The following is a 26,258-nucleotide window of genomic DNA, read 5'->3' as shown; positions in this document are numbered from 1 at the left end:
AACAGTCCTGTAATAGACCTTTGGTCCGAGACCCGATTGGTCCGACCTTCGTTGCATTGGAGTTTGAACTCTGCAGTTTGAACTCTGCAGTTTGAACTCATGAACATCCTGCCACATCGGACCGTGAGATCAGCATCCATGTTTTGAAAGAAACGTTTGACAGATAATACCTACGATTAAACTACTTCCTTGAAAGCGATGCGATTTCCTAACAGAGCATCGACGGCGCCACAAAGACACGGGGACCTCGGCCGCGTCGACAGAGTAACGCCCCTTTGCCAAATAGCTTTATTCCCGTTAACCTGTGTGCAACAAGACCGCAGGGATGAAGCTACCACTTTTCATCCTGACTGTTTCACGGTATTTGGTTCTAACCAATCAAGAAGGAGAGGAGAAACGGGTAAACCACGGGGCTTGCTCGATGTGTGTGTTGTTCTCAGGTTGATGTGTGTGTTGTTCTCGGTGTGTGTTATTCTCAGGTTGTAGTCGGTGTGTTGAACTGTCATGCAAATTCCAATCAGTCGTTTACACTGCAAATGACAAAGGACAAAAGACTTGAGAAAGAAATTAGAAAGTTTGTTTTGCTTTTCCATACAATTGGATGGTAAACATATGCTATGATGACACAGGGAGGTGTAATTACACCGTCTAATGTGATTATACGAAGCTAATTCTAAAGGACTAATTATAATTGCTTTGGAGGTGGTTTAGGAGGCAATATTAAACTTTTTTCCAACTGAGTTTTGTCAAATTTCAAACTAATAAAGCTGCATTAAGCAATCTCATACAACAGTCCTGGCTGTGTATAAAATTGCTTAATGCAGCTTTATTAGTTTGAAATATATCAAACATATACCAGTTTCTGTACATATATATATGTATATATATAAATGTAAAAAATATATATAAATACCTAAATATATATATACATATATAAATATATATATATGTATATATATATATATATCCGTATGTACACAATACGCAGCGCTGATTGTTTCCCACCGAGACTGAAACAAGATTATCTTATTAATAATAATAATAGTAATGATAATTTAACTTAATTTTAATTTGTTGGATGGCACCTGTCGTACTTTTTTTTGTAGCGACTAACCTCCAACCCTTTAATATCTGTGCAGTTCTAATAGTACTTTCTTTTCTCATTGCCACGACGACAACCGTCCACCGGTACGTCGTCCACCGCTGCTTTTAAACCGCATGACTTTGTTTTTTCCCAGCTGCTGACCACTGAGGGATTCAACCTGGAAGCTTTCCACAACTTCGTCGATGTGGTTTGCTCTATGAAGAAAGGTAGAGGCAGCACGGATATCTACCTGATGCACCTGGCGATGGCCGACCTCCTCTTCTGCCTCACCCTCCCGTTCTGGGCCGTCAACGCTCACTCCGGTTGGCTCTTCGGAAACTTCCTGTGCAAGCTCCTCTCGGGCTTCCAGGAGGCGTCGGTGTACAGCAGTGTCTTCCTGCGACGCTGTGTCACCCGCGCAATCAGCAAAAGCACAAGGCCGTACGGGTCATCCTGGCGGTGGTGTTGGCCTTCGTTCTGTGCCGGCTGCCCTACAACGTCACCGTACTGATCGTGTAACACCCGGTTCTGTTTCTCCTGGATTGCTTAACCAAGTGCAGTTTGTCGTCATGTGCTACACACACACACACACACACAGATAAAAAGTAAAAAAACACACAAAATAATCTTATATATCTATTAAACAAAAAAGCAAAACATAAATAAACACACACTGAGCCAGTCTGTGTCATCTTGTAGTGACTGTGAGTGGACGAACTAATGGTGTGTTGACTAGCTGTTTTATGATGGGAAATAACTGATGGCTGATCGCAAATGCACTCTCAGAGACGGCCCAGGTGAACTCAGTTGTGACCAGGCAGAACAAGTCAGTATTTATCGTATTACGTTTTATTGTTGGAAGGTATATTCTAAGCAGCGTATTTGCTCTCTACAAAAAAGTGAAAAGAGATGACTTCACAAATGTCAACAGGTTTGCATTATATCTGATTTAAAAAAGCAGAAGAAATAAATAGAGGAAGACAAATACCGTATTTAGCACTGATTATGGGAGCACTTTTTCAAGTGACAATTCATTTTTAGTTCTCCTATTTAATGTGTGCCTTTTTATGTTCTGTCTATCAAGATGTTCTCTTTTAATTATTATGCAATATTCATATTATCAGTTACTAAAAAGAAAAGTTGTTAACCTTGCATGGTTCGTATTTTATGAGTTAGGCTACACACACTCACACAATTCTCAATGTTGACTTCCCGGAGAAAATACTGCCTGTTCCCTCAGTGGGCGTGGTCACGTCTGTACGTATGCGGATATCATGTTTCCATAGTAACAGCAAAGTCGCCGCTCGTCTGCGGTAGCTTAAGCCCGCCGAGAATAAACTGCGCTAAAGTGGCCCGCTGGTCATTTGTTAACCACAGACTTAAAGCGTTTACTTCTGGAGAATTAAGGTAATCGAGATGCACAATAAAAGGTTATATTTCCGAGCTAAGGGCTCAGGTTATCTTCTTATAGCAAAGAAGGTAACGTTAGCGTTCGCTTCAGAGCCACTAGAAAGATTGACTTGACTCAAGCTGTAATGCTTCCGCTTTCTTTTCAAAATAAAACCCCAGTTTAGCGACGCGTCACTTTTGTATTATAACGAAGAGAAAACATTTCCCGCGTTATATCTATATATCTGTAAATCTAAATATATATATATATATATATATAAACACACACCTATTTATTTTTCAAAACGTATCTGTGTCTCACCCCGAGCTCAAAATTAGTTTGGCCTGCTCTAATTTTGAAAAGAAAAACACACACCACCGGAAGTCGTAATGCACCAAACAGAGACAGCTTCTCCGCTCTTCTTCAGCCATGTTTATATGGCAAGAATACGGTAACGTGTTGTTGTTTTGACAGCATGCGCTCTAATAACTATAACGTCGCGTAAAAGGAGTCTACCCGTGGAGATACATTCAAACCTGCACCGGACAGTATTTATTTACTTTCTAGGTTTCGCGTTTTTTTGTTATGAGTCAACTAACGTCAGTCAGCCCTGTTCGTTAAAGCTAGTTACCGTGAGCTCGTGAGGCAACGGTGACGTTAGTCATGCATGTGCCGCGACAGTGAGCGGTGTAGCTGCTCCTCTGTCCGTCTCCAGCAGGGTCCGACCGAGCCAGGATGTCCAACGACCTCGCCGGCGTGTGGGAGGTGGCGCTGAGCGACGGGGTCCACCGGATAGAGTTCGAACACGGCACGACCACCGGGAAGAGGGTGATCCTCGTCGACGGGAAGGTAGACCACCTGACCCCCGTGCGTTTATTCAATTAGCGTTAACTAACAGCAGCTGTTCGTTTCTCACTGTACGTCGCACCGCAGGAGCTCCTGAGGCGGGACTGGATGTTCAAACTCGTGGGGAAGGAGACGTTCAACGTGGGCAAGTCTGAGACCAGAGCGACCATCAACATCGACGCGGTCAGTGGCTTCGCCTACGAGTACACCCTGGAGATCAACGGGAAGAGCCTGAAGAAGTACATGGAGAACAGGTCAAAGGTCACCAGCACCTGGGTCCTCAACTTGGACGGCATCGACTGCAGGGTGGTCCTGGGTGAGCCTGTCCGTGTTTGTGTGTTCGCCCACCCACTTCCCTCTCCACCTAGGTGCAGGGTTCTTACACATTTTGAGCGATGGATTTCCAGGACTTTAAACCAAATTTCCATGACCAAACTGAAATCTCGGTAAAAACATGAACAATTTAGAACATTTTGTGTATTGAGAGCGTACGCAGGCTTATATTTTGAGCATCTTTCTTTCAAAAACATTAATTATTTCAAACTTGGTGTAAATGAACATGTGATTATAATAAATTTCCATGACTTTTCCAAAACTTTTATGATTTAAGTTTTTTCCATGACTTCTCCAGGCCTGGAAATGACCATTTTAAAATGCCAGGACTTTTCCAGGTTTCCCATGACCGTACGAACCCTGTCGGTCTGACCTCGTCTGCCCAGTGGTTAAGCCCTCCGACAGCTTTAAGCCCTCACGCCATCTTCATCTGGCCCCGGTTAATCCTTATTACATTTCACTGCTTCCAGCCAATCAGGCGGCATGACACCTGAAGCATGTGCCACACATAAGAACTCCTCTATATAACCCGTGAGTTTTATTTTTGTTGTTTTAAATCAGTCACTGACGTGGCGGAATTATGTGGATCCGGTACAGCGGTATCACCGAGGAGTCTCGATGGCAATAGTGAAAGGGGATTAAAGCCGGGCCTGTTCAGGTGTTAACGCTTTCACGCACCTGTAACTCAAGCTATCTGGTAGCTTTCACTATTTCAAAAAGGAGATCTCCCAATCTCTGCGCCATATATGAAAGTCACATTTGACTTTGGATGCTGTAGAATAGTTAATTGGAATTGCATTTGGCTGCGAGAGCTTTGCGTTTCTTTATAAAGGATATAGTTGTATTCTTATGTACGAATAATTGCAACTGCCACACAGATTTTGTAGCGGCGAGTTATCCCATCACAAATGGGGGAGGAACGTCCATGACGTACGCCCTTGTGAGATAATGTATCCCCCTTTGTCATGAGTTGGTCAGTTAATTACATTAAAACTATATTCATAGATTCACTAGGGTTAGGAAAACAGAAAATATGATGAATCACAAATTTACTAAGTGCTCGTTTTCTTTTTTTGTCATTTGTTTCAGCGCTTCAGTGACTTTAGAATATTTGAAATACAGTAAATATTTATCTTGCTTTAGTTTCAGTTTGGGTTCCCCAATCAAAACATGGAGTGAAATGACCAGAATGTATTCACAGACTTACGCGTGTGAATACACTGATCTTACATTGACCACAATGAGATGATTTCAGTTCTGAGAACCCCAATAAAATGTATTCATATGTGATTATGCATCTACCACCGTCACCAACAGGATGCTTTTTAAAAAAAAGGGGTGGGGGGGGGGGGTATTCTGGTAAGATTTCCTATGCGTGGGTGATCTCTTTGTCACGGAAAGCATCTAAACGTTTCTCGCTCGCCGTCCTGGGACACCACGAGGCGGTCGGATGAACTCCACACATTCTGCCGCCCGAGAAACAAACGTGGCAACGGTCGGGCGTGATTCGGTGTCCGTTTGCTTTTCTTTCAGAAAAAGACACGATGGACGTTTGGTGCAACGGACAAAACATCGAGACCGCCGTAAGTACGACGGGGAAACGACTAATACGTGTGGAAAACCGCGTTGGAAACACCGGAACGACGGGTCGTCTTATTTGTCCGCTCGTCTCTCCGATTTTCCACCCGCAGGGCGAGTTCGTGGACGACGGCACCGAAACGCACTTCACGCTCGGGGACCACAACTGCTGCGTGAAGGCCGTGAGCAGCGGGAAGAAGCGGGACGGCATCATCCACGCGCTGCTCGTGGACGGCGCCGAGATCGCCGAGTGCACGGAGTGACCGCGCCCCGCGAGCGCTTCACGGGTCGCTCCGTCGTCGCTGTCGGCACAGAGGGCACAGACCTAAATTTCAGCCACGGAAAAAAAAAAAACCCGGATTTGACGTCTCTAAATTAAACTACGAACTGTGACTTTAAATTGATGTAATAGTTTCAGTAATATTATCAGCATTAGAGGCCTGACGTGCCGTATCTCTCTCCGTCTCGGCCGGGCTCGCCTTCCCCCCGTGGTCGTCGACGTGAGCAGCCGGTGTTCTTAAGAGACGTCCTGCGCCCGTTGTCTTTTTGTCGTCGTCGTAGAAAAACATCCACACGCCTCCAGACGACCAGTAAACCGACTCGGAAACGAGGGTTCTTGCTTAACCGTAGCTCAGGAGTGGCCGTTGTGTCGTCCCACGTTGACGTTACATGGTCTTTGTGCGACTGGTTCAGCCAGTCAACGCCATCGTGTGTAATTAGCTCGTAGCAGACCGCTAGGCTACATCGTGTCCCAGCGAATGGCGGCAGCAGTTTCGTGGACAATCATTCAGAAGCGGCGTTATCGCCGGTAATAAATCACACACACACACACAGCTGATATTAATCACTCGCCGATATCCGAACACACTCCGTCACTGTGCGGTCGAACGATACGTCTCGCTTATTTTTTTTAAACGAAGGCCAGATGTTATGACTACAGATATTTAAAACTTGAAATCACGTTCACAGATTGAAGATTGAATGTTTCCCCCCCCCCCCCCTGGTGCATTTCATAAAAGTTGTTTACATTCTGAAATCGGACGTTTACTTTTCATGGAGCATCGGTAAAAAAAATTAAATACAGTTTTGAGCAATAGAAAAAGTACACGGTCCAAAGTCATCCGCCGATGACTGGGAACGAGCGACTAAAGGGATCTCAAGTTAAGTCGTTTCCTAGCTGGTCGAGGATGAACTTCAATACTCAGAACAGCTGTTCACGTGTCTTTAGGTAAACGGGGGACGTCCCTCACGTCGGTCGTATGTCCCGTTTCAAAGCGTTGTGTGAATACATGTGTTGTTATGTCTACCGTCACAGTTGTAATATGTATTTAATTTGATTAAACTCATCAAGCTGAGCTTCACGAAAGGGTCTTCAATTATGAATCGAGCAAACGAGTCTGGGCAAGTATCAGAAGACACGGGTTGTGTTTCCATATCCTCTGAAGTGGTGTCGGGACTTCAAAGTAGAACATTTACTCATTCTACAAACAAACAAAACTATGCAACGAATCAATTGTTATTTTGTAAATCCTTTACGTTTTATTTCAGAAATCAAACACTCCGCCCCAGAAGCTCTGTCCAAACTAGATTAGTGTACAAACGTTGGAGCCAAAGCTTTCCCCCGTAACATGAAGGGATATAAATGTACTCCAAACTAAATGAAATCAGTTTACAATCACAGATACAATTTGTTGTTCTCATATGTGAATACATCTCGAGGTGCCTCTCAACAAAGACCCTCAGCCAGCGCTAACAGTGTGATCGAGGCATTTTTAAGTAGAATTTTGATATAGAACTGATTGTGCTTCGATGTAAAATATGTTAATCGCCCATAAGAAACTTTTTTTTTTTTAAATAGGAAATTAAAACTTAAACTGAATGTGCTGATATCGTAGTTATTGTCCCCATTCCAGAAGAACCCAACTTCCCACCCCGCACAACCGAAGCCAGAAAGACCCCGACGGCTCCTCAGAGCGTCTTACAGGTGATGACGTACCTGGGCAGAGCTTGGTAACTGCTAAATATGACGGAGACGTCGGGTCCGCTCACGCTGTCGTACGTGACGAGTGGATTTTCTCCCACAGCGGGGGGCAGAATCAGACCTGGCTCACCAGGGGTGGATCTTCCCGTCAGCACCTCGGCTTCCACGAAGTACAGATACTCCTCCTCCTTCTCCCGCACCTTCCACACGTCCAAGGCCTTCTTCATTTTGCCCGCAAAGTAGATGCCCTCTCCGAACGCCGGCTCTGTGAACGGAGGAACAAACCGCCGCTCAGTTTCTTCGTCTGCCGTTGTGATATTCGAGACCCTAGAAATGAGATTATCTTTGTTTGCGCGTCACCGAGCGGCGCCGTCGTACCGTCGGGCGGCGCGTACTCGGCACGGAATCCAATACGGCTGACCATCTCGCAGAAGTGTGCAGGTATGCGTTGAAGCATTATTCGGGCAGGATCGGTGCAGCCCAGCTGCTTTCTCTTGAGGGCGAAGAGCCTCTCCAGTGTAGAGTTCTCCACTTCGTCCACCTAAAATTAAAAACAATTAAAACTAGTCACGATCAAAACAAGAAACTTGCAGCTGATGAACAGTTTTTAGAAAGTATAAACACTCCATCTGAGGAAGTAATGTGCAAACAAGGTGCCGGTGGAGACATTCGCCGAGATGACCAACGCATTCATTTCCACATGCCGTACCTTCAGTATCTGCAGCCCGTGTTTTTTTAAGTCCGACGATGTCACCGAGAACTTTTGGCTCGTGTGGTCAACCGGCTTCCTTTGAAAGGACGGATTCTTCGGTGTGAGCGTGGCGCGCTCTTCCTCCGCGACACACTCGCCCTGGATGGAGCATAGCATGGCCTCCACCTGCAAGCAAGCACAACCGACGTCCTCGACCGACGCCCCGCTCACGATCAAGCCTGCGCGGCCGCGCTCGAAGAACTCCTCGATGGACACGCCGATTTGGAGAAGATGGGACAGCTGCAGATTTTCCCGCTCGCCAAAGTGCTGGACGAAGTTGTTGCAGATACGGACAGCGCCGCCGGAACCGAAGAGAAGGCCGGAGAGCCACCGCTCGGCCTCGTGCGTCGCTTCATTAGAGGGGCCGGTGAGGCTGATCTGGGGCGTGGGAGCGCCGACGCCGCCGCCTCTGTGCTCAGTTTCTGATGGAGACATCAAGTCCACGGCTGCAATTTAGTATCGCTGTACCCATTTCATAATTCCAGCAAGATATCCACTTTTTTTTAAACTGATTTTTTTTTACACATCAGCCGTTTTACATTAGCGTTACCGGTTTCTTCGGACAGATGTGGACATCGCACATGTAGTCGCTTCTTAACCCTCCTGTTACCTTTAGGGTCAATTTGACCCCATTCAATGTTTAATGTCTGTGTTCTTTCGGGTCAATTTGACCCCAGGCTGTTTTTCACTGTGTCAAACATATAAGAAATATCAACTTTTTTTATATATTTAAAGGGATATTTAGGTAGTCAACAAAGAAACAAGTACCTCACAATTCAACTTGGGAAACAATATTAATTCTAATAATTTTCTGGAGGTTTTAATTGCTGGGGTCAAATTGACCCCATGGGTAAAATATGTCAGTAAATATAAAGGTAACAGGAGGGTTAAGCATTGAATGGGGTCAAATTGACCCTAAGGTAACAGGAGGGTTAAATCACAACTGGTATACTTTACTGGTGAATACTCGTCCCCTTTGAGGACAGGAAATGAGTGAAATACCGTCGTCATCTTGTGTGAAGCCGGGATCGGATGCCGATGGCCTCACAGAACTCATTCGTTCATCAAAAGCCTGGAAGAGAAGGCCATTAATGCACAAGGACATCACGTTATATTTCCTTGAGCTTTTAAGCCGGAGCATTGGCAACAGAACCTGCTGACCGGACTAACGGGTGTGGTTCCTCACAACACTAACAGATATTACTTTGCACCTATCAGATGAGGATGAGTAACTTCAGACCAGGTGTCCCTCTTTAGCACACACACACACACACACTTCACCGTCTTTCATTATTTATATTCCTGTGTCCCCCACTTATTTTTCTATTGTGACTACTGTGAAGAAAAGCTTTACATTCAGCCACCAGCTCTGGACACACACGGCTCACACGGCGACATTATTCTGATACCACGGCAGCATTTTTGCAATACAACCTTAAATGCGCTGGCGTCTTTCTGAAATATGACAAAATAGACGTCCATCTCGTCCCGATAACTCCTGGTGAAGTCTGCCACTGCCTGTGACATGATCTGGGCAGATTCATCTTCACCGAACCCGAGGTTTCCGGTGCCGATGGCAGGAAAGGAGATCGACTTGTGCTTGCGTAAAGCTGCCAGCTTCAAGCAGTTCAGTACAGCGTCGAAAAGAATCTGTAATGAGTTAATCGGTGGGCAGACGAATAGACACATTTATGCCTCACATTTAGTCTACATTTAAATATAATTACAGTTGAACATACAATGCGTCACCCTTTACGGCCCAGAACAGCGAAACTCGTACTGTACCTGGCACGCTGCGTCATTTCCCCTTTCCACGCAAACGGTATGAAACACCTCTTTACAATGCAGACGGTGGCCTTTTGTGATCTTGATATTTCTTTGAGCGTGAGCACGATAGAACTCTTGTTGCATCTCTGTACCGCCTTTCTCAAATATAGCTTTGGAGATTTGACCACTTTTCTGAGGTCCATCCATTGACGTGGTGTTTACAATGACATCTGTCTGGGAGGAAACATAGTTAGCGTGTTAAAATTCAAATATGCAGTTTGTGACGAGTCCTGTCAAGGTCATGAAAAGGTCAAAATATTCTTGAATCGCATGCTGTTTGGTGGGATGATTGGTTATTATCCGGGGACCAATTGATTAGATTTTGGGATCGATCGGGTCAAAGGTCATGAAAGGTCAACATCTTCTTTTTACCATAGCACGGTCAATTTGTATCCAATTGGTATGCAACTAATGCCAAAATGTTCATAATTCAATGCCCAATCTTGTGATATGCGAAGGTATGCGCTCTACAGAGTGCCCGTTCTAGTTTTTTCATGTGAAGCCCGCTATGGACCAGGCTAATTGCATTTTAGTGAAGATGCAGGTGGTAAAAACTTCTTGGTAAATATTCATGAAATTGTGAAAAATACATCCACTATTTTGTTTGTATACGAGCAGCGATTTACATTGAATGTAAAGCGTAAATAAATTCTTGAAGTACCTTCTGTTCCTCAATGCTCCCCTTCTTCACTGTCAGGCGGACTTTTCCAGGCTGGACAGGAGGCGCTGAGGTTTCGGCGCCACCGCTGCTTTTTCCGCTGGCTGACATCTGACGGCAGGCCCGCTCCATTTCTGCCACCGAGCGCTCGTCGTGGTTCACAAGGAGGATCTCCTTCGGGAGATGTCCTGGATACGAAGCGGATTCGTAGTACTGTCTCACGCTCGACACGATGGCGTCTGCACACTGTGGCAGGGGGAAGTTGAACAGACCAGAGCTTATGGCCGGAATGGCAACGGACTGCAGGCGATTTTCCTTAACTTTGTCAAGAATGCTCGCGATGACCTTCCGCAACAGCCGTTCGGCCTCCGGAAAATCATACTTGGAGTAATTTCCGTACAGCCGTGGGCCCACAGCATGAATAATCTTCTTGCACCGTAGCAACCCGGCGCCAAGGACGAGCGCATCTCCGGTTTCCAAGGGACCCCTCTTCGCAATGTAATCGGCGCTCTCTCTCTGGATTTGCGGACCACCGGCGATGGACAGAGCTTTAGCGAGGCCGCTGTCGTGCTGAAGACGTTTGTTAGCGGCATTCACAACAGCATCTGCCTCAAAATCGGCGAGATCGGCCTTCCACACAGAAAGCTCAACGCCTCCATGCAGAGTAGTGGTAAACCTTTTTTCCGGGACGGTCCCACTCCGCCATGGCGGCCCACGTGGATCTCTTTCAAAATCCACGCCGTGGACGGTGGCCTTGCAGCCAAACTTGCTTTCGAGGACGGCGCTCAGATGAGAGCTGCATCGTCTCACAATGTTCAACGAAGTCCCACGGAGAGGAATATCTAATTGACTGGCCATGGTTGTCAACAGAGCTATGGGAGGAAAGAAAAGTACAAACTTGTGAGTAAATCTTACAATGATACCAGTGTAGAAAAAAACGCCTTTTTAAAAAGTGAATCAAGACAAGAAACCCAATTGAATTTATGTCGTTACATGCTTAATACAGATATTGAGCTGAATATACAAGGAATAGAATGATAACAATGGCAAACTGCAGGCAAGGCACCAAAAAGGAAATGGTCATTTTTATTATGATATGTTATATGATATATACCTTTATTCGTCCCACGGTGGGGACATTTCAAAAATCACAGCAGCGGTGCACATCAGAGCATTAATAAAAATAATTATAAAACACAAAACTAAATAAAAAACTAAATTATTGGTTAAATATCTACACATCTTCTTTTAATATTATCGATGATTATCAATATTATGATCCCCTGTACACCAAGTCTCTAGCTCACATTTGAAGCGACGTATAATCTTTTAAAAATGTAATACACAACTTTATTGTTAAGTGTTATCAGGTCGGAAAAATCCCAAAAAAATTATAAAATAACTTAGGAGCTTAATTAACTAGCCAGAGGAACACGACAGAGGTCGGTGACGTGCAGTTCCCCTCTCCCTCCAGCAGAGGGCGACATACCAGCATCCAGACAGTCCCGTCCCTAAGGGACACGAGCTGAACGTGTCCCCGTCCCTCAGAACCGGGACATACAGAAGACTATATGCCGATATGCTTTGTTTATTTATTGATACGTTAATTGTACAACACAAAGTTATGCCGTACGTCATGTAAAATGTAAAACATTTGAACTGCACAGAAAACATATTAAATTAACCCGACTTAATTGTGACAGCTTCCTGGTGGACACCTTTAGCGTTACCTTGACTCGTCAACCCAACAAAAAAGGTGTAATGACCTAAATTAAGTCGCCATTTTTATTTTTGTTTCGGTCGTTCCACAGTAGAATGGCGCGAGCGACCTGACGCGCTGCGACGCCAGTCCGCGCTGGTTTAAACTGTAAAGTCCTTCGTTAGATTACGTCTAACTACCACGTTTTTAATAACTTCAGCTAATTTAAAAACGACTAAAGAGGGTAAAGTACCGCGTCGAGATACCATATGCCGACTCACCCACCGGAAAGCACCGAGTAAAGCCGAAAGCGAAACGTCCGAACTCGGTCGCGGAGCTCCTTTACATCGCCACTGGACAGACGTCCTGTCTTCTGGTCTGCTGCACGCGCACTTCTGCGTTAACGCTTCATGTCTACACACACGCACACCTCCACGCACACACACGCGCGCACACACAACTCGTGTCTCATTTCCTGATAAACAAAAGTGAAAGTAAAGCAGAGCAGAGGGAGTCGGGACAGCGACGATGGCGGACGCGTACTCGTATGCTCTGCGCGTCGAGCTCGAAGAAAACAACAAACCGAGGCTCAAGAACAAGTTGGTGAAATACTTCCAGAGCAAGAAGTCCAACGGCGGCGACTGCGAGCTGGACTACAAGGACGGGAGCCGCACCGCGGTGCTGCGCTTCCGCAGAGAGGAGGGTAAGCCTGGCCGAGAAAATAGACCCCGGATAACCGGACTTTTTTGGGGTCGTCAGTGCCGCGGCTCCCATAACGCGCACTACGCGCTGTGCGTCGGTCACCAAGTCCTGAGGGGCCACCAAAAAACAGGCAACTAAAAAAATCATCATATTTATTATAATTATACTGACGATATTATTTCAGTTTAGAAATATTAGGCACCTTTTAGGCATGTATATCACAAAACAGGCAGAACAAGAGATATAGTTAATTGCTCAAAAAGAGTTACGATGGTGCCCCCCCCCCCCCTCGCCGTGGGTGCCCTTTCCTATCTCAGGGGGGGGGGGGCATCACGAAGGAGTTATGCTTAGAGCACCAACATGTCTAGCAGCGGCACTGGGGGTCATCAATACATATTAAACATACAAAATAATAAAGTGTATTCGCTCATAGTCATTGGGATCTCAACTGAGTGGTTGAATGTGTGTGTTTTCCATTAAAGACTGGCATAATGTGTTGAGGAAGAAGATGCACCAGATAAGTCTGGAGTCCGGCGTGTTGAAGATGACCGTTCACTCACTGACCGACGTCACGGCAGCGCAGGTAAAGGTGACGTTTATTTGGGAGACATTAGGGGGGGGGGGTATTTTTTTGGACCCCACCTGTCTCTGTACCAGATTTACGGTTGTGAAGGAGGAGTGTTACGAAACAGCAACTTGATTCAACTAGTCCTTATGCACGTGACTAGTCATAAACAGTTGGAGGCCGTTTAGTTCTGCATTCTGTGACTCATCTTTCTCTCACTTTGTTCCTCAACAACAACAACCATGATCATGGGGCCTCGTGCCATGTGAAAACTGGTTATATGGGATGTCAAAGTGCTGAATAATTTAAAATATTTCATTGAAATGTGTTTATATATTCTATTGTTTACCTCTCTGTAGGACGCTCCGTCTGATGAACTCAACACGAGATGTAAGTTCTCCTCCAAGCAGACACCCGACTCATCAACAGTGAATTGAGGCTTTATGATCATGATGTCTGTCTGTCCCGAGGGAGAGCAGATATCTCAGGAACGCCTTTTGACGGGAATTTTTCATCAAATTTAGCGTTAACATCCACTTGTGCTCAAGGATGAACCGACTAGAATTTGGTGGTTTAAAGGTCAAAGTCTCTGTGACATTACTAAACACATTTTTGTGTCATATCTCTATGCTAATTATTCCGTGTAGCACATTATATTTATGCAATTAAGGTTTTATCAGTTTTAGACATTTTCAGGTTTTCTTTTTAAACCCAAACAGTCATGTTTCCTTATTTGTTTGTTTACAGTACTGATAATAACATTTGTACGTGTACGTGGTCGGCAGTTATCTCTGAATTATTAACTTGATAAACATATGTGGTTGTAAAAACAACTATCCAAACACTTTTCCTAAACTTTACAGCCCACCATTCAAACCAAACTATCCCAGAAATGCAAATAAGACGCAACAACAAGCAAAGGAAGAATCATCTTCACCAGTTTAACGACGCAGAAAAGTAAAATATATATATATTTTAAGTGCCACAATTATATAAATGTGGCGGGAAAACGCTGAGAAGCGACATACACAGCTGATGAGCGCGTGGTTCAAATATTATAATAATAAGCAAATAACTTGTGTTAGTTACACAGCGGATATCTGCAATAATATATCACTCATGTGATCACAGTGTTATGGTAAGCTTACAACAAACAATAAATGAAAGGTAAGAGAAATCTGTTTGCCTGGCCACCTAAATAAATCAAATTCAGAGAAACACTTGGAATAATTAATAACGCCATTAAACCCGTATGTCTCCCTCACAGGGGACGTCGCCGTGATCGAGGAGCAACCGAGCGCCGGTGACGCCGCGGTTCAAACAAAGGAGGCGGGCAGAGCAGAGGAGGCGGCAGACGAAGGGCCGAGCGCCACTTCTGCCGTTTTAGGAAATATTCCTGAGAACGCAAACAAAGAGTTTTTGGAGATGCTGGTGGAGAACGTTCTCAAGGACTCTGACTCTCAATCTGCCACTCAAGACTTCACCCTGGAAGTCCTTCCTGACATCTCCTCTGCTGTGGTGACTTTCCAGAGTGGAAAAGGTACTCATTTACTGTGTGTGTGTGTGTGTGTGTGTGTGTGTGATAGAGAGGCGTTTAGAAATAACAAAAACCTGCTACTGCAAAAAAACAACCATCATTTTTGGAGAATATAACTAGTTTGAGAAAACATTTGACGAACATTAATAGACAGCCGATGACACGAGACGCTTATTGATCAATATTGCGTTGACTGGAGAATCTGACAAATCGATTATTGAATTATCGCTGACCATTAAAAGGTGGGGAAGTTAAATTTGTGCTTTTCACTTTATTAATAATAATAATAATAACTTTTTTTCTATAGCACCTTTAAAAACAAAGTTTACAAAGTGCTCTACAGAGAGTCAGGGCAAAAACAAATAGAAATAATAATAATATATTTATATATATATTTATTAAAATAATAAAAAAACAGACAAACTAAATTAGGGGAACCAAAGATCTGCATAATAGGACAAGATCACTTAAAAGCTGTTCTATAAAAATGTGTTTTAAGAAGGATTTAAAAGAGGTGACTGATTTTGCGAGCCTTATACCCTCCGGTATGTTTTGTACAATGTATTATGTGAATCCTCAAAGCCATGCAACACAAATATTATATGTCCTTCCTCCTTAAAAACGTTCTTTTCACTTTTAGTACAAACTGCAGCTGCCTTTGCAAAGTGGATACTGTTGCATGCAGTATTCCTTCAATTGGGACGCATTACTTTTCATACATTACACCTTGAACTTTGACCCTCCAGCTCATATGTCGGTTGCGCAGAGGATTGTGGGTCGATTAGCCAGAAATTCATGCTGGCTTGCATTCTGCAACATGCGACCTGATGCAGTCCGACATCCTGGTACTTTTGTCATATTGCATTGGGCATACCATGCATTGGGACATATTTTCTGGCACACTAAATAGTATGTTATGGATACGGGAACTCAAGCCATCATTATTCTTTTTGCATGTTTGCAGGCTGGCAGTCTTATTCTGCCATGCCTTTGTTCATTTATTGGATTAGGATACATCATCAGTAATTCTTCATATAGCTGGAGGCCTTTTTGGCCTGTGGAGGACCATCTGGAGGACCATCCACAATCAGCTTGGATCAGGCAGGTATTTAAAATCAAAGGATCACTACATGTGCCCGTAAACACTGTTGATTTCTTCCTTTGGCACCGACATGATAACTATTATGGTTCAAGAAAGGTTAAGCTTGGTTAAGGCAGGAGAGCGAGCCGCTGTCCACTCAGTTTTACGTCTGGCTGCCAGGGTTTCACAGTGAGAAAACACATGAAGCTGTTTCTGGTTTCTGTTGTTGCCTAACTACCTTCACTTGTTGTCACTATCTCACAGAAAACACAGATTTCGTGCAAAGATGCCCCCAAAACAGGATGTTCACGAGGAAGGGACTATCAGTTCGGCCTCTTGAAGTCACAGACCAAGTTATCGTTGAAGACATACGACATTTTAATGAAGACCTCTTACAACTTTATTTTGAGAAAGAAGGCGGGTCTGTGGAACATGTTGTGCTGAATGAAGCGGAACAGTCTGTCACCATCACCTTTGAGAACTATACAGGTAGGGCCTTTACAGTACTCATCAAGTGTTACTGTCATCAGTCTGAAAGAATTCCATACAGTGTGACAATTTAATATGTTGATGTTTATATTTACCCGTAGATGTTCATAACATCCTGAAGAAGAAGAAGCATTGCATCAAGAAGGAAGAGTTCATGGTCTATCCGTTTTATAAATCTTTGGGAACGGCCCTCTACGGAAAAGATACGCCCTTGCTTAAACTCCCCGCGGCCGTTTTTGTGTGCGTTGACGACGCCGTCTGGAGATACCTAAAGGACAATCCGTCGGCAGCAGAGACCGTTCATAGCCAAATGGAAAACGACTTGTGCAGCGTGAACCTCGAGCAATCCGCCGTGTGCTTGAGCCCGCTATCCTCACTACTAGGGCAAAAACAGGCCAACGTCATCGTAAAACAATGGAGAGACACTGTGAAGTCCGCCTTTGCGCAAGCTCTGTCAAAATTCAAATCCCTGAAGCTTCGGCCAGAATCCGAGGCATGGGAGGAGTCTGAGGAGAAGGTCAGAGAGACACTACTGACCGAGGATGTGGTTGTAGTCCCTGACAAAGCCAGGGGTGTCTTATCAGTGGCCGGTCTCGAGGCCGATGTCAACAGACTTGAGCCAATTCTTCACGAAGTCGTTAACAGGATTGCCAAAAGGGTGCAGAGGGAGAAATTGAGCGTGACCCAAGAGATACAAGTGATGCCATCAATTTACCACATCCTAAGTCAAGGCGGTCTTCAGGACAAGCTGCTCCAGGTGTACCCAGAGCTCAAAATATCGTTTAGGAAAGACGGAGGGGATTTGACAGTAACTGGCTTCGCGGATGAGATTTTTGCAGCGAGCAGCGCCATATATGGTGCCATGCTTGCACTAAAACGGCAGAATCTAGAAATGGACAAGTATGTGCTCGACTGGTTGAAGGCTGATCAACAGGAGGAGCTGACAAACGCTCTGCTCACATCCGAGGGAATAGATGCAGCGTTTGAGATCAACGCTCACACGGTGCAGCTCGTTGCCGCTACCGATGGAGATCTGGAAGAGGCTGAAGACCATCTGAAGAGGCTGCTAGTATCTCAAAACATCGACGTCGAAGACCGCAATGCACTGGCGAAGCCAGAGTGGCAGGACCTGGTCAGTCAGTTCGTGAGTGCCGACAACGAGTCATGCGGGAGGATTCAAATCCACACCGCTGGCCAACAAGTCGTGGTGTCTGGTCACAAGGACGGTGTCAAAACAGTGAGCGATAAACTTGATGAGTTCTTAACACAGAATGCTCAAGTTGAAGAAACCGTCGTGGTGAAGCCCAACACCATCGTGGAATACATCGAAAAGCTTGACGCATCTTGGTTGGAGCCGGTGGAAGACAAAGTGGTGGTGTCCTACAGAAAGGAGGCGATCAGTCTCAGTGGTTCCAGAGGGGATGTCGCCGAGTGCAAGGACTTGGTTGACAACCTGGTCTCTTCTGTGTTCTTTGACACTTTTGAAATCTCCATGCCTGGAGTGAAGAAGTTATTCCAAACGAAAGCAGTTCTGTATGTTTCCTTACTCTTCAGTGAAACCGGCTGCCTGGTCCAGCTGGTTGATGGGACTAGTGGTGGACAGGCGCCACAGCCTGTGTATCGGCTTCTGACACCCGATGGAGTGGAAATAGCCGTTTGCAAGGCGGATATGTGCAGCTACCCAGTGCATGCCGTTGTGAATGCCTCTAATCCGAACTTGAAACATGATGAAGGTCTTGCGAGAGCACTTCTAAATGCTGCCGGACCCCAGTTTCAGGTTGAGTGTGACAAACTAATCGACTTAAACGGGCCGCTCAAGCCTGGGGACTGTGTCATAACCGGCGCGGGGGGGCAGCTTTGCTGCAAAAAGGTAATTCATGCAGTGGGGCCCCAGTTTGATCCAGCCAATCCCCAGAGGCCTCAGGCGGAGTTGAAAAGAGCCGTTAAAGGAAGCTTGGAGCTTGCTGACAAGCACGGCTGCGTCTCCGTGGCTCTACCCGCCGTCAGCAGAAACCGAGTCTTTCCTCTAAATGTGTGTGCCGACACCATGGCCAAGGCGGTGAAGGAATACTGCGATGACAAGTCCGGAGCCAACACCCTGAGGAGGATCCATTTGGTGAACAATGACGACGGTACTGTTCGGGCGATGGAGGTGGCTGTCAGACGGGTGTTTGGAAATGGCGTCGGTCTTCCTCCACCATCTGCCCTTTTCGGGACCACCAGGCCTGCCCTTGGGACACCTGCTGCATCTGACTGCTTGGGTCAAGTGAACACCAAAGAAGGCTTGGGCATCACTCTCACGAAAGGAAATATCGAGAATGCCGAGGTAATTAATTCCATTTTAACACACTATACTCGAGTATGCAGCAGTAGCTCTCAAGCCTAACCTGTCGCTCTAGAGTTCCCTATGATTGAATGTGGTCTCATAGGGCTTGACTGATACTTTCCCCGCTGATTCGTACACCACTGATCCCTCGACTGTCTGTAACACTCTGTTCACACACTTCCAGACGGACGTGACCGTCAATACCGTGGCTGAAGAGCTCGCCCTCAACAAAGGGGCAGTTTCAGTCGCCATCTTGAAAAAGGCTGGATCTAAACTCCAGCAGTTGGTAAATGCGAATCATGCAAGCGGGAATATCGGCGATGTCATTGTCACAGACGGCTGCAAGCTGAAGAGCAAACAAGTCTTTCATGCAGTTGCGCCTCGTTGGGACAAGGGACAAGGCACAGCTGAAAAGGTGAAGTGTGACACGGTGGACTTTTTTTTGTCGCGACGAGTCCGATCTGTACGGCAGCGTGAACGTTGAGTATCTACTTTCACCTCGATATTGATGGTTTGCATGCTTTGCCTTCCAGCACTTGAGATGCATTGTAAAGGACTGCTTGGGCAAGGCGGAGGACAGCGGTCTGACCTCCATCTCCTTCCCCGCCATCGGCACCGGAAACCTGGGTTTCCCGAAAGATCTTGTAGCATCACTGATGTTGGATGAAATCTTGGCATTCAGCAGTACCAAGCAACCCAAGCACTTGAAGACGGTCGTGATCATCCTTTACCCAAAAGATGCACAGACTATCCAGGTAAGGAAAGAAAAACAACCCCCAGTGAGAAAGTAGTGTCTAATTATAATCCTGAAGGTTTTAGGGGACACCTTTGTTTACTGGTGGTAAAAGCATCTGTGGTTTAATACTTCAAGTCTCAGAATTCGGTGGCCAGCAGGCCAGCAACATTTTTTCGAGGGTCTTTGTCAGACGAGAACTGTGAACTGTTATGAATGAGATGAAATTAAAACACCGGATAACAAGCATGGATCATTTCCTGTAAATCGCTGGTGGGAATGCCGGACTCCACCACTAATCTTATAAACAATTTGCCGAAATGCATTGAAAAACCCATACATAATTATAGTTTGATTTTATGAAAAAAACGTAATTATTATAATGTCAATGACAAATCAGCAATATCAACCAGTAACAACTCACGACCACAGCGCTGTTCAACAAAGAGGGATTCTGTTGAGTGAGTATTTCTTCTGTTTTATTGTGATATTTGGTATCTTTGTGATTCGGTCCAGAGTTTCCGTGATGCATTCACACAGAAGTTCCCAAACGTCTCAGTGCCCACGAGTGCCCCACAAAGTCAAGGTAGGCAATGTTGTTTTGACATTTTTTCAAAGCTCCGTTACAATGCAATGCTGTATTCAAAAAATGTGTACGGATTAAAATAAGCAAACGTAAACAAACGTCATTATAAGGTGAAGCACTTTAAATAATGTGTTATACACCCAACAAAAAACAAAATGTGTAAATGATTATGTAAAGGTGAAACTGAAAAAAATACTTCAGAAGATGTAAATGACTCGGCATGAATCAAATTATACATGAATTTAGTTGACAATCTAATTGTTAAACTAGACGAATAACTTTCTGTTTACTGCCTCAAGGTCATTTCTCCAAAGTCGTCTCGAGGTCAGACATGCATGAGACCACAATGGGAAGTGTTGCCGTGCAGGTGGTCACGGGAGACATAACCGAGGAGACGTCTGACGTCATCGTCAACTCCTCCAATGAAAATTTCTCTCTTAAGTCCGGTAAATGATGAAATGTTTCAACAATGCAAAATAAGTGTTCATTAGATTGAATGTACACATGTCATGAGCACTACTTTTAATTTCAAGGCAACATGTTTGAATCAAATCCTCCAATATTTATATTCTGGGTATGATGTTTGTTCTACTAATTCAATTCAATTCAGTTTATTTTGTATAACCTGATACCACATATTACAAATTTGCCTCAGAGTTTTTACAATCTGTACACAAACGACATCCCTGTCCCAGGACCTCACATCGGATCAGGAAAAACTCCCAAGAAATATTTAAAACCCTCTAATATTCCTCTTCTCTAGGAGTATCCAAGGCCATTCTGGATGCAGCGGGTCAGGCTGTGGAGGTGGAATGCACGAGCCTCCGTAAGGAAACTTTTACAAAAAGATTTGACTCCAAGCACAGGGTCACATTTATCTTTCTTGGTACTGTAATGACACGGATAAAAGAGTCAATCATTAAGCCTTGTCATACATATCTCATATCTTAAGATTGTTGCAAAAAGAAATATCGCTTTGATACACACGTGACACGGTTGTCATTCAAATCCACTGTCGACACCTTCAGGTGCCCAGGCCAACCCAGGCATGATAATGACCCAGCCAGGCAATCTCAAGTGCAAGAAAATCCTCCACGTGGTTGGACAGACGGACCCAGTAAAAATCCAGAAGGTCGTAAAAGACGCACTGCAAATGTGTGTGACCGGCTCATACGCGTCGGTCTCATTTCCTGCCATTGGCACAGGTGAGTATTTGTGAGCAAGACCCACCTATATTGAGGTGTGTTTGTGTCCATGTGGGAAACTCTTGACATTACAGCTTCTCCCGCTGCACACTTTGTAGTAAAAAGTCTGCAATCTTTGCCGTACCCCTTTTAGGTCAAGGCAACGTACAGGCAAGGGAGGTGGCGGACGCCATGTTGGATGCCGTGGTCCATGTGCTGAGCCAGAACACTGCGGGCCCCCTGCGGACAATTCGGATAGTCATTTTCCAGCCGCTCATGCTGAAAGAATTCTACGACAGTATGCACCAAAGGGAAGACACCGGCCCAAAAGACACAGGTAGTTTCCGGGAACAGATCAGATCCAAATTCAAATGTACGTGCAGCAGAGTAGTTTTGGTGCTCGTATCCTTTCATCCGGGATCCGAACGTAGATCTTTGAATTTGTCCTTTCAGCGTTGTTTCCGAGTGCGACAAGTGGCGACGAGCCACAGAGGCGAGGGGATTTTGTCATCGAGGCTCTGAAAGTGGTCCCCGCTGCCTTCCACATCTGCGGCGAGTCGCAGGCCCGAGTGGACTTGGCCAAACAGCGGCTCAGCCACATGATGACCCTGGAACAACACAGCCTCTGCATCACGGACAACTCCATCCTCAGCTTCTCCGACGCAGACCACCAGCGCATCGGAGAGATCCAGAAGGTCATGGACTTGGCGATAAAGGCCGAGAGCAAGAACGCCCAAGCCTCGTTGACCATCGACGGGCTCAGCCAGGACGTGCTCAAGGCCAGCAACGAGATCCACGCGATGCTGAGGTCGGCGAGAGAAAAGGAGGAGCTGCAGAAGAAGGTGGAGCAGGCGGCGGGCGTCGCGGCAGACTGGCAGTACCAGCAGCAGGGGCTTCCGTTCCAGAAGTTTGATTTAGTGGCCAACTTCCAGCTTGAGCAAGCTTTGGAAAACAAACAAGCAAGCGTGAAGGTTTGCGTCCTGGGTCAAGACTACACTGTCGCCATGCCAAAGGGACCTGCCACTGACGACCAGGGGCTCATCCTGCAGATAAAGCGCATTGACAAACTGAAAGGTATCTGACCTGGCGTCCTCTGACGAGTAGAAACAGAATTAAGTGCATTGGATTTTAGCAGAATGGTTGTCTAATATATCTTGTTCGTCACAAATTTTTTTTTGTGTGAAATGTGTTCCAAAACATTATTATTATTTAAAAACATTATTAGAGGGAGGTAGGATTGTGTGGCTAAAAGTTTCAGATTTCTTTGAATGCATTTAAATTAAAAAAGAATAACTATTTCAACCTATTTAAATCCCAGCTAATAATGCAGAAGCAGATCAGAGCTGTGCTTTGCCAAGACTAACATGTAATAATAGTTACTGTTCTTTTTCTCAATATCAATTTGAGCCGTCTGACAAATGCAATATGACAAGTGATTAAATTGCCAAAATTGCAAATATATCAATGCATAGCTGATCCCAGGAATAACAAAAATATCAAATTGTTTATTCCGCCGCTAAATGTAGACACGCCTGAACACTGGGACTCGATGCCAGCCAACGCCACATGTCAGGTCGTCCTCGTCAACGCCGGGACAGCAGAGCACACCGAGGTCCTCGCTCTGTTCCAGGCCACGTGCAAACAACCGGTGACCAAGGTAGACTACCGTTCAAAAGTTTGGGGTCATCCAGACAATTTCGTGTCTTCCATGAAAACTCACTTTTATTTATCAAATGAATTGAAAATTGAATAGAAAATATAGTCAAGACATTGACAAGGTTAGAAATAATGATTAATATTTGAAGTATTAATTTTGTTCTTCAAACTTCAAGCTCAAAGGAAGGCCAGTTGTATAGCTTATATCACCAGCATAACTGTTTTCAGCTGTGCTAACATAATTGCACAAGGGTTTTCTAATCAGACATTAGTCTTCTAAGGCGATTAGCAAACACAATGTACCATTAGAACACTGGAGTGATCGTTGATGGAAATGGGCCTCTATACACCTCTGGAGATATTTCATTAGAAACCAGACGTTTCCACCTAGAATAGTCATTTACCACATTAACAATGTATAGTGTGTATTTTTGATTAATGTTATCTTTATTGAAAAAACAGTGCTTTTCTTTGAAAAATAAAGACATTTCTAAGTGACCCCAAACTTTTGAACGGTAGTGTAGCATCCGTCTACCATCTAACGTCCTAGTCTTTCACGTCATCAGGTTATATTAATGCACCAATCCTATATCCGCTTTTTGGATCGATCACGTTGCATTTATTAATGCATAACAAGGAAAAGCAGACGCTAACACTCAAACAATGTACCTTTCTCCTCTCCTCCTTTTTTTTTTTGAAGATTGAGAGGATCCAGAACCCCATGCTGTGGAAGAGCCTACAGATCAAGAAGTGCCACATGGAGCAGAGGAACAATCACGGCAACAACGAGAAACGCCTCTTCCACGGCACCTGTCCCGACACGGTGGCCCACATCAACGAGCACGGCTTCAACCGGAGCTACGCGGGAAAGAACGGTGAGGGGATTTAAAAAGATGCGGGACGTCTGTCCCGTCGGAGGCTTTCCCCCCCCGAGCCGCGCTGAAAGCAGGAAGACGATGACAATGCTTTGGTCAAAGTTCAAAGTTATCTTTATTGTGAATTTTCCAATGTTGAACATACAGAACTAGAACGGGCACTCGGTAGAGCGCATACCTTCGCATATCACAAGATTGGGCATTGAATTATGAACATTTTGGCATTAGTTGCATGCCAATTGGATAAAAATTGACCGTGCTATGGTAAAAAGAAGATGTTGACCTTTTCATGACCTTAACCTTTGACCCGATCGATCCCAAAATCTAATCAAATGGTCCCCGGATAATAACCAATCATCCCACCAAATTTCATGCGATTCGGTTTAATACTTTTTTAGTTATGCGAGTAACACGCATACAAATAAATAAATAAATACACGGCCATCAAAACATAACCTTCCGCATTTTCAATGCAAAGGTAATAATCGAAAATACATTTGTGTCTTTTTTCCGTCATAAAGTGAAATAATAGTAATAAAGTGATAAAGTAATAAATAAATTGCAACCAGTCAACAGTTAACGACAACAAAGAACATTAAGACAACATACATTTGGCAAATTAAGAACTACAAAAAAAGACTCTGCAGCAGGACAGTCGGACCGAGTTTGACAAATGAGTGAAAGAGTGGCGAGAGAGTTCAGCTTCCTGACCGCCTGGTGTATAAAGCTGCGGGGCAGTCTGGTGGCGAGAGCCCAGCGGCTCCGCTATCTCCTCCCAGCTGCATTCACGATGCGCAGGCAGGGCTGTTCTTTTTTGATGCAGAGCAGTTTTTAAATCACAATGACCGCGTATTTACATTTTATCTTTAAAAAAAAAAGAGATATACAGAAATAGCTGCCGACAAGAACGCTACGACTGTTCTTGTCTGCAGTTATTACTGTATATCTACTTTGGAAAAGGCAAAAATAAGTCGAGCAAAGTGCCGTTGCAGATTAACTCAACCTCTTTCTGCGCTTTTCAGCTGTGTGTTTCGGCAACGGCACATACTTTGCCGTCAACGCCGACTACTCGGCCCAGCCCACCTACTCCAAGCCCAAGCCAAATGGGGAGAGGTGCATGTACCTCTGTCGAGTGCTGACGGGGGATTTCACCGTCGGAAAGAGCGGCATGATCGCTCCGCCGGCCAAGGGCCCCGGCCTCATTCAGCTGTACGACAGCGTGGTGGACAGGGTGGCCAACCCCAACATGTTCATCGTCTTCCACGACAGCCAGGCGTGTCCCGAATACTTGATTACATTCAAGTGACACAGCCCTGCACCCAAAAGCACCACAAGGCCCTCCGCTTGACACTGCGGTACAGCAGTAAATCACTGTGTGCCTTTTGCTTGAGATATTTGGTTTAATCTTCCGATGAGTGCAATAATATAACAATAGTAATTTCCTGGTTTACAAGCAACCTGTAATGATGACTGAGGGCGATGCTACGGGGTGATTATGCGAGAAGAAATCAAAGAACGGAAATGAGAGGGTTCACATATGTTTGCCGATAGGTTGTTGCTCTGTGATGTCACTGTTTGTGTTCCCGTGGGACAATCATGCAAAGCACCTGGAGCGGCTCCAGGAAGTTATGGGATGGTCGTCTTGGCGCCTGTGTGTCAATCAGGTCACGGATCACTTTTGTTCTTGAAAGGAAAAGTGAAAGTTAACTGCTGTTCCAGGAAACTGGCCTGAAGAAATACAAGTTAATATAAGCACACTGATGTGTCGATTGCTCTCTGTGTATTTAATGCAATTCCACTTCAATATTTGTATCCAGGTTTTCTCTATTGAACTAATTAAAAATAAGTATTTTTTATCGCTTGTTTTTTACTTGTTTTTTCCCCTTCACAAACATATACTCCTTACATATCTTTGAAAAGGGAGAATATGTCACATCTTGCCAGACCTACGGTGACATTGATACACAAACATGAACCGGTTCTTCGTTTGGAGAAGATTTCCGATGTCACTCAATGTTAAATAATGATTTCAACAGTTTCCACATGCCCTCATAAACCCTTCAGTTTACCTCAACGTTATTAATTCAAAACATAATACAAGAAAGGTTCTGATTTTTTTTTTTTACACAGACACCAATGTTTTATTTGTCACTTTTTTTTCAAATTTCAGGGCAATAAGTACCGTTCCTTGTAATGAACACGGCTATTATCTCCAAAAAACAATAAAGATCAGAAAGAAATGTTTAAAAAATTGCAATAATAATATAACATCCGAATAATGCTTTACTCTGCAATGATCTTGTCACCTATCAATATCTTTTTCATTCCTTGCCTTCAGCTGTTCGAGCACATTATTACTCCCTAAGTGAGACTTTAT

At 44.7% G+C, this 26,258-nt stretch overlaps 3 protein-coding genes across 11 annotated transcripts; 2 read left to right on the top strand and 1 right to left on the bottom strand.

Annotated features, from left to right (window-relative positions):
- The first annotated feature begins 2,375 nt into the window (after positions 1-2,375).
- On the top strand, positions 2,376-6,586 carry faima (Fas apoptotic inhibitory molecule a). Of its 4 annotated transcripts, none has more exons than XM_056437675.1 (5): positions 2,376-2,491; positions 3,193-3,323; positions 3,408-3,636; positions 5,187-5,236; positions 5,345-6,586. In XM_056437675.1, exons 2-5 carry the CDS (start codon positions 3,210-3,212, stop codon positions 5,492-5,494), a joined length of 543 nt encoding a protein of 180 aa, XP_056293650.1. In that variant the 5' UTR covers positions 2,376-2,491; positions 3,193-3,209; the 3' UTR covers positions 5,495-6,586. The 4 variants fall into 4 exon arrangements, with proteins under 4 accessions (XP_056293650.1, XP_056293640.1, XP_056293635.1 ...); XM_056437665.1 differs by having other exon boundaries at positions 3,190-3,323; XM_056437660.1 differs by having other exon boundaries at positions 3,168-3,323.
- Positions 6,587-6,744: 158 nt separating this feature from the next.
- On the bottom strand, positions 6,745-12,642 carry parp9 (poly(ADP-ribose) polymerase family member 9). Of its 3 annotated transcripts, none has more exons than XM_056437629.1 (8): positions 12,429-12,642; positions 10,452-11,320; positions 9,749-9,964; positions 9,398-9,613; positions 8,966-9,035; positions 7,922-8,385; positions 7,591-7,753; positions 6,745-7,477 (listed from the first exon to the last, which is right to left on the bottom strand). In XM_056437629.1, exons 2-8 carry the CDS (start codon positions 11,304-11,306, stop codon positions 7,200-7,202), a joined length of 2,262 nt encoding a protein of 753 aa, XP_056293604.1. In that variant the 5' UTR covers positions 11,307-11,320; positions 12,429-12,642; the 3' UTR covers positions 6,745-7,199. The 3 variants fall into 3 exon arrangements, with proteins under 3 accessions (XP_056293604.1, XP_056293597.1, XP_056293612.1); XM_056437622.1 differs by having other exon boundaries at positions 12,433-12,642; XM_056437637.1 differs by having other exon boundaries at positions 7,922-8,387; positions 8,977-9,035; positions 12,433-12,642.
- Positions 12,643-12,665: 23 nt separating this feature from the next.
- Positions 12,666-25,737, top strand: parp14rs1 (poly(ADP-ribose) polymerase family member 14-related sequence 1). 4 transcript variants are annotated; one of them, XM_056437582.1, is made up of 17 exons: positions 12,666-12,850; positions 13,332-13,432; positions 13,774-13,804; positions 14,682-14,954; positions 16,297-16,521; positions 16,623-18,847; positions 19,032-19,262; positions 19,381-19,602; positions 20,097-20,166; positions 20,466-20,612; positions 20,930-20,992; positions 21,195-21,371; positions 21,505-21,723; positions 21,804-22,424; positions 22,877-23,007; positions 23,707-23,881; positions 24,904-25,737. In XM_056437582.1, exons 1-17 carry the CDS (start codon positions 12,676-12,678, stop codon positions 25,185-25,187), a joined length of 5,370 nt encoding a protein of 1,789 aa, XP_056293557.1. In that variant the 5' UTR covers positions 12,666-12,675; the 3' UTR covers positions 25,188-25,737. The 4 variants fall into 4 exon arrangements, with proteins under 4 accessions (XP_056293557.1, XP_056293566.1, XP_056293550.1 ...); XM_056437591.1 differs by having other exon boundaries at positions 13,332-13,438; positions 21,505-21,687; XM_056437575.1 differs by having other exon boundaries at positions 13,332-13,438.
- The last annotated feature ends 521 nt before the right edge of the window (positions 25,738-26,258 follow it).

This window comes from Pseudoliparis swirei, chromosome 2 (genome assembly GCF_029220125.1).
Source record: "Pseudoliparis swirei isolate HS2019 ecotype Mariana Trench chromosome 2, NWPU_hadal_v1, whole genome shotgun sequence".
Lineage (NCBI taxonomy): Eukaryota > Metazoa > Chordata > Actinopteri > Perciformes > Liparidae > Pseudoliparis > Pseudoliparis swirei.
This window is presented reverse-complemented; position numbering and strand designations above follow the sequence as displayed.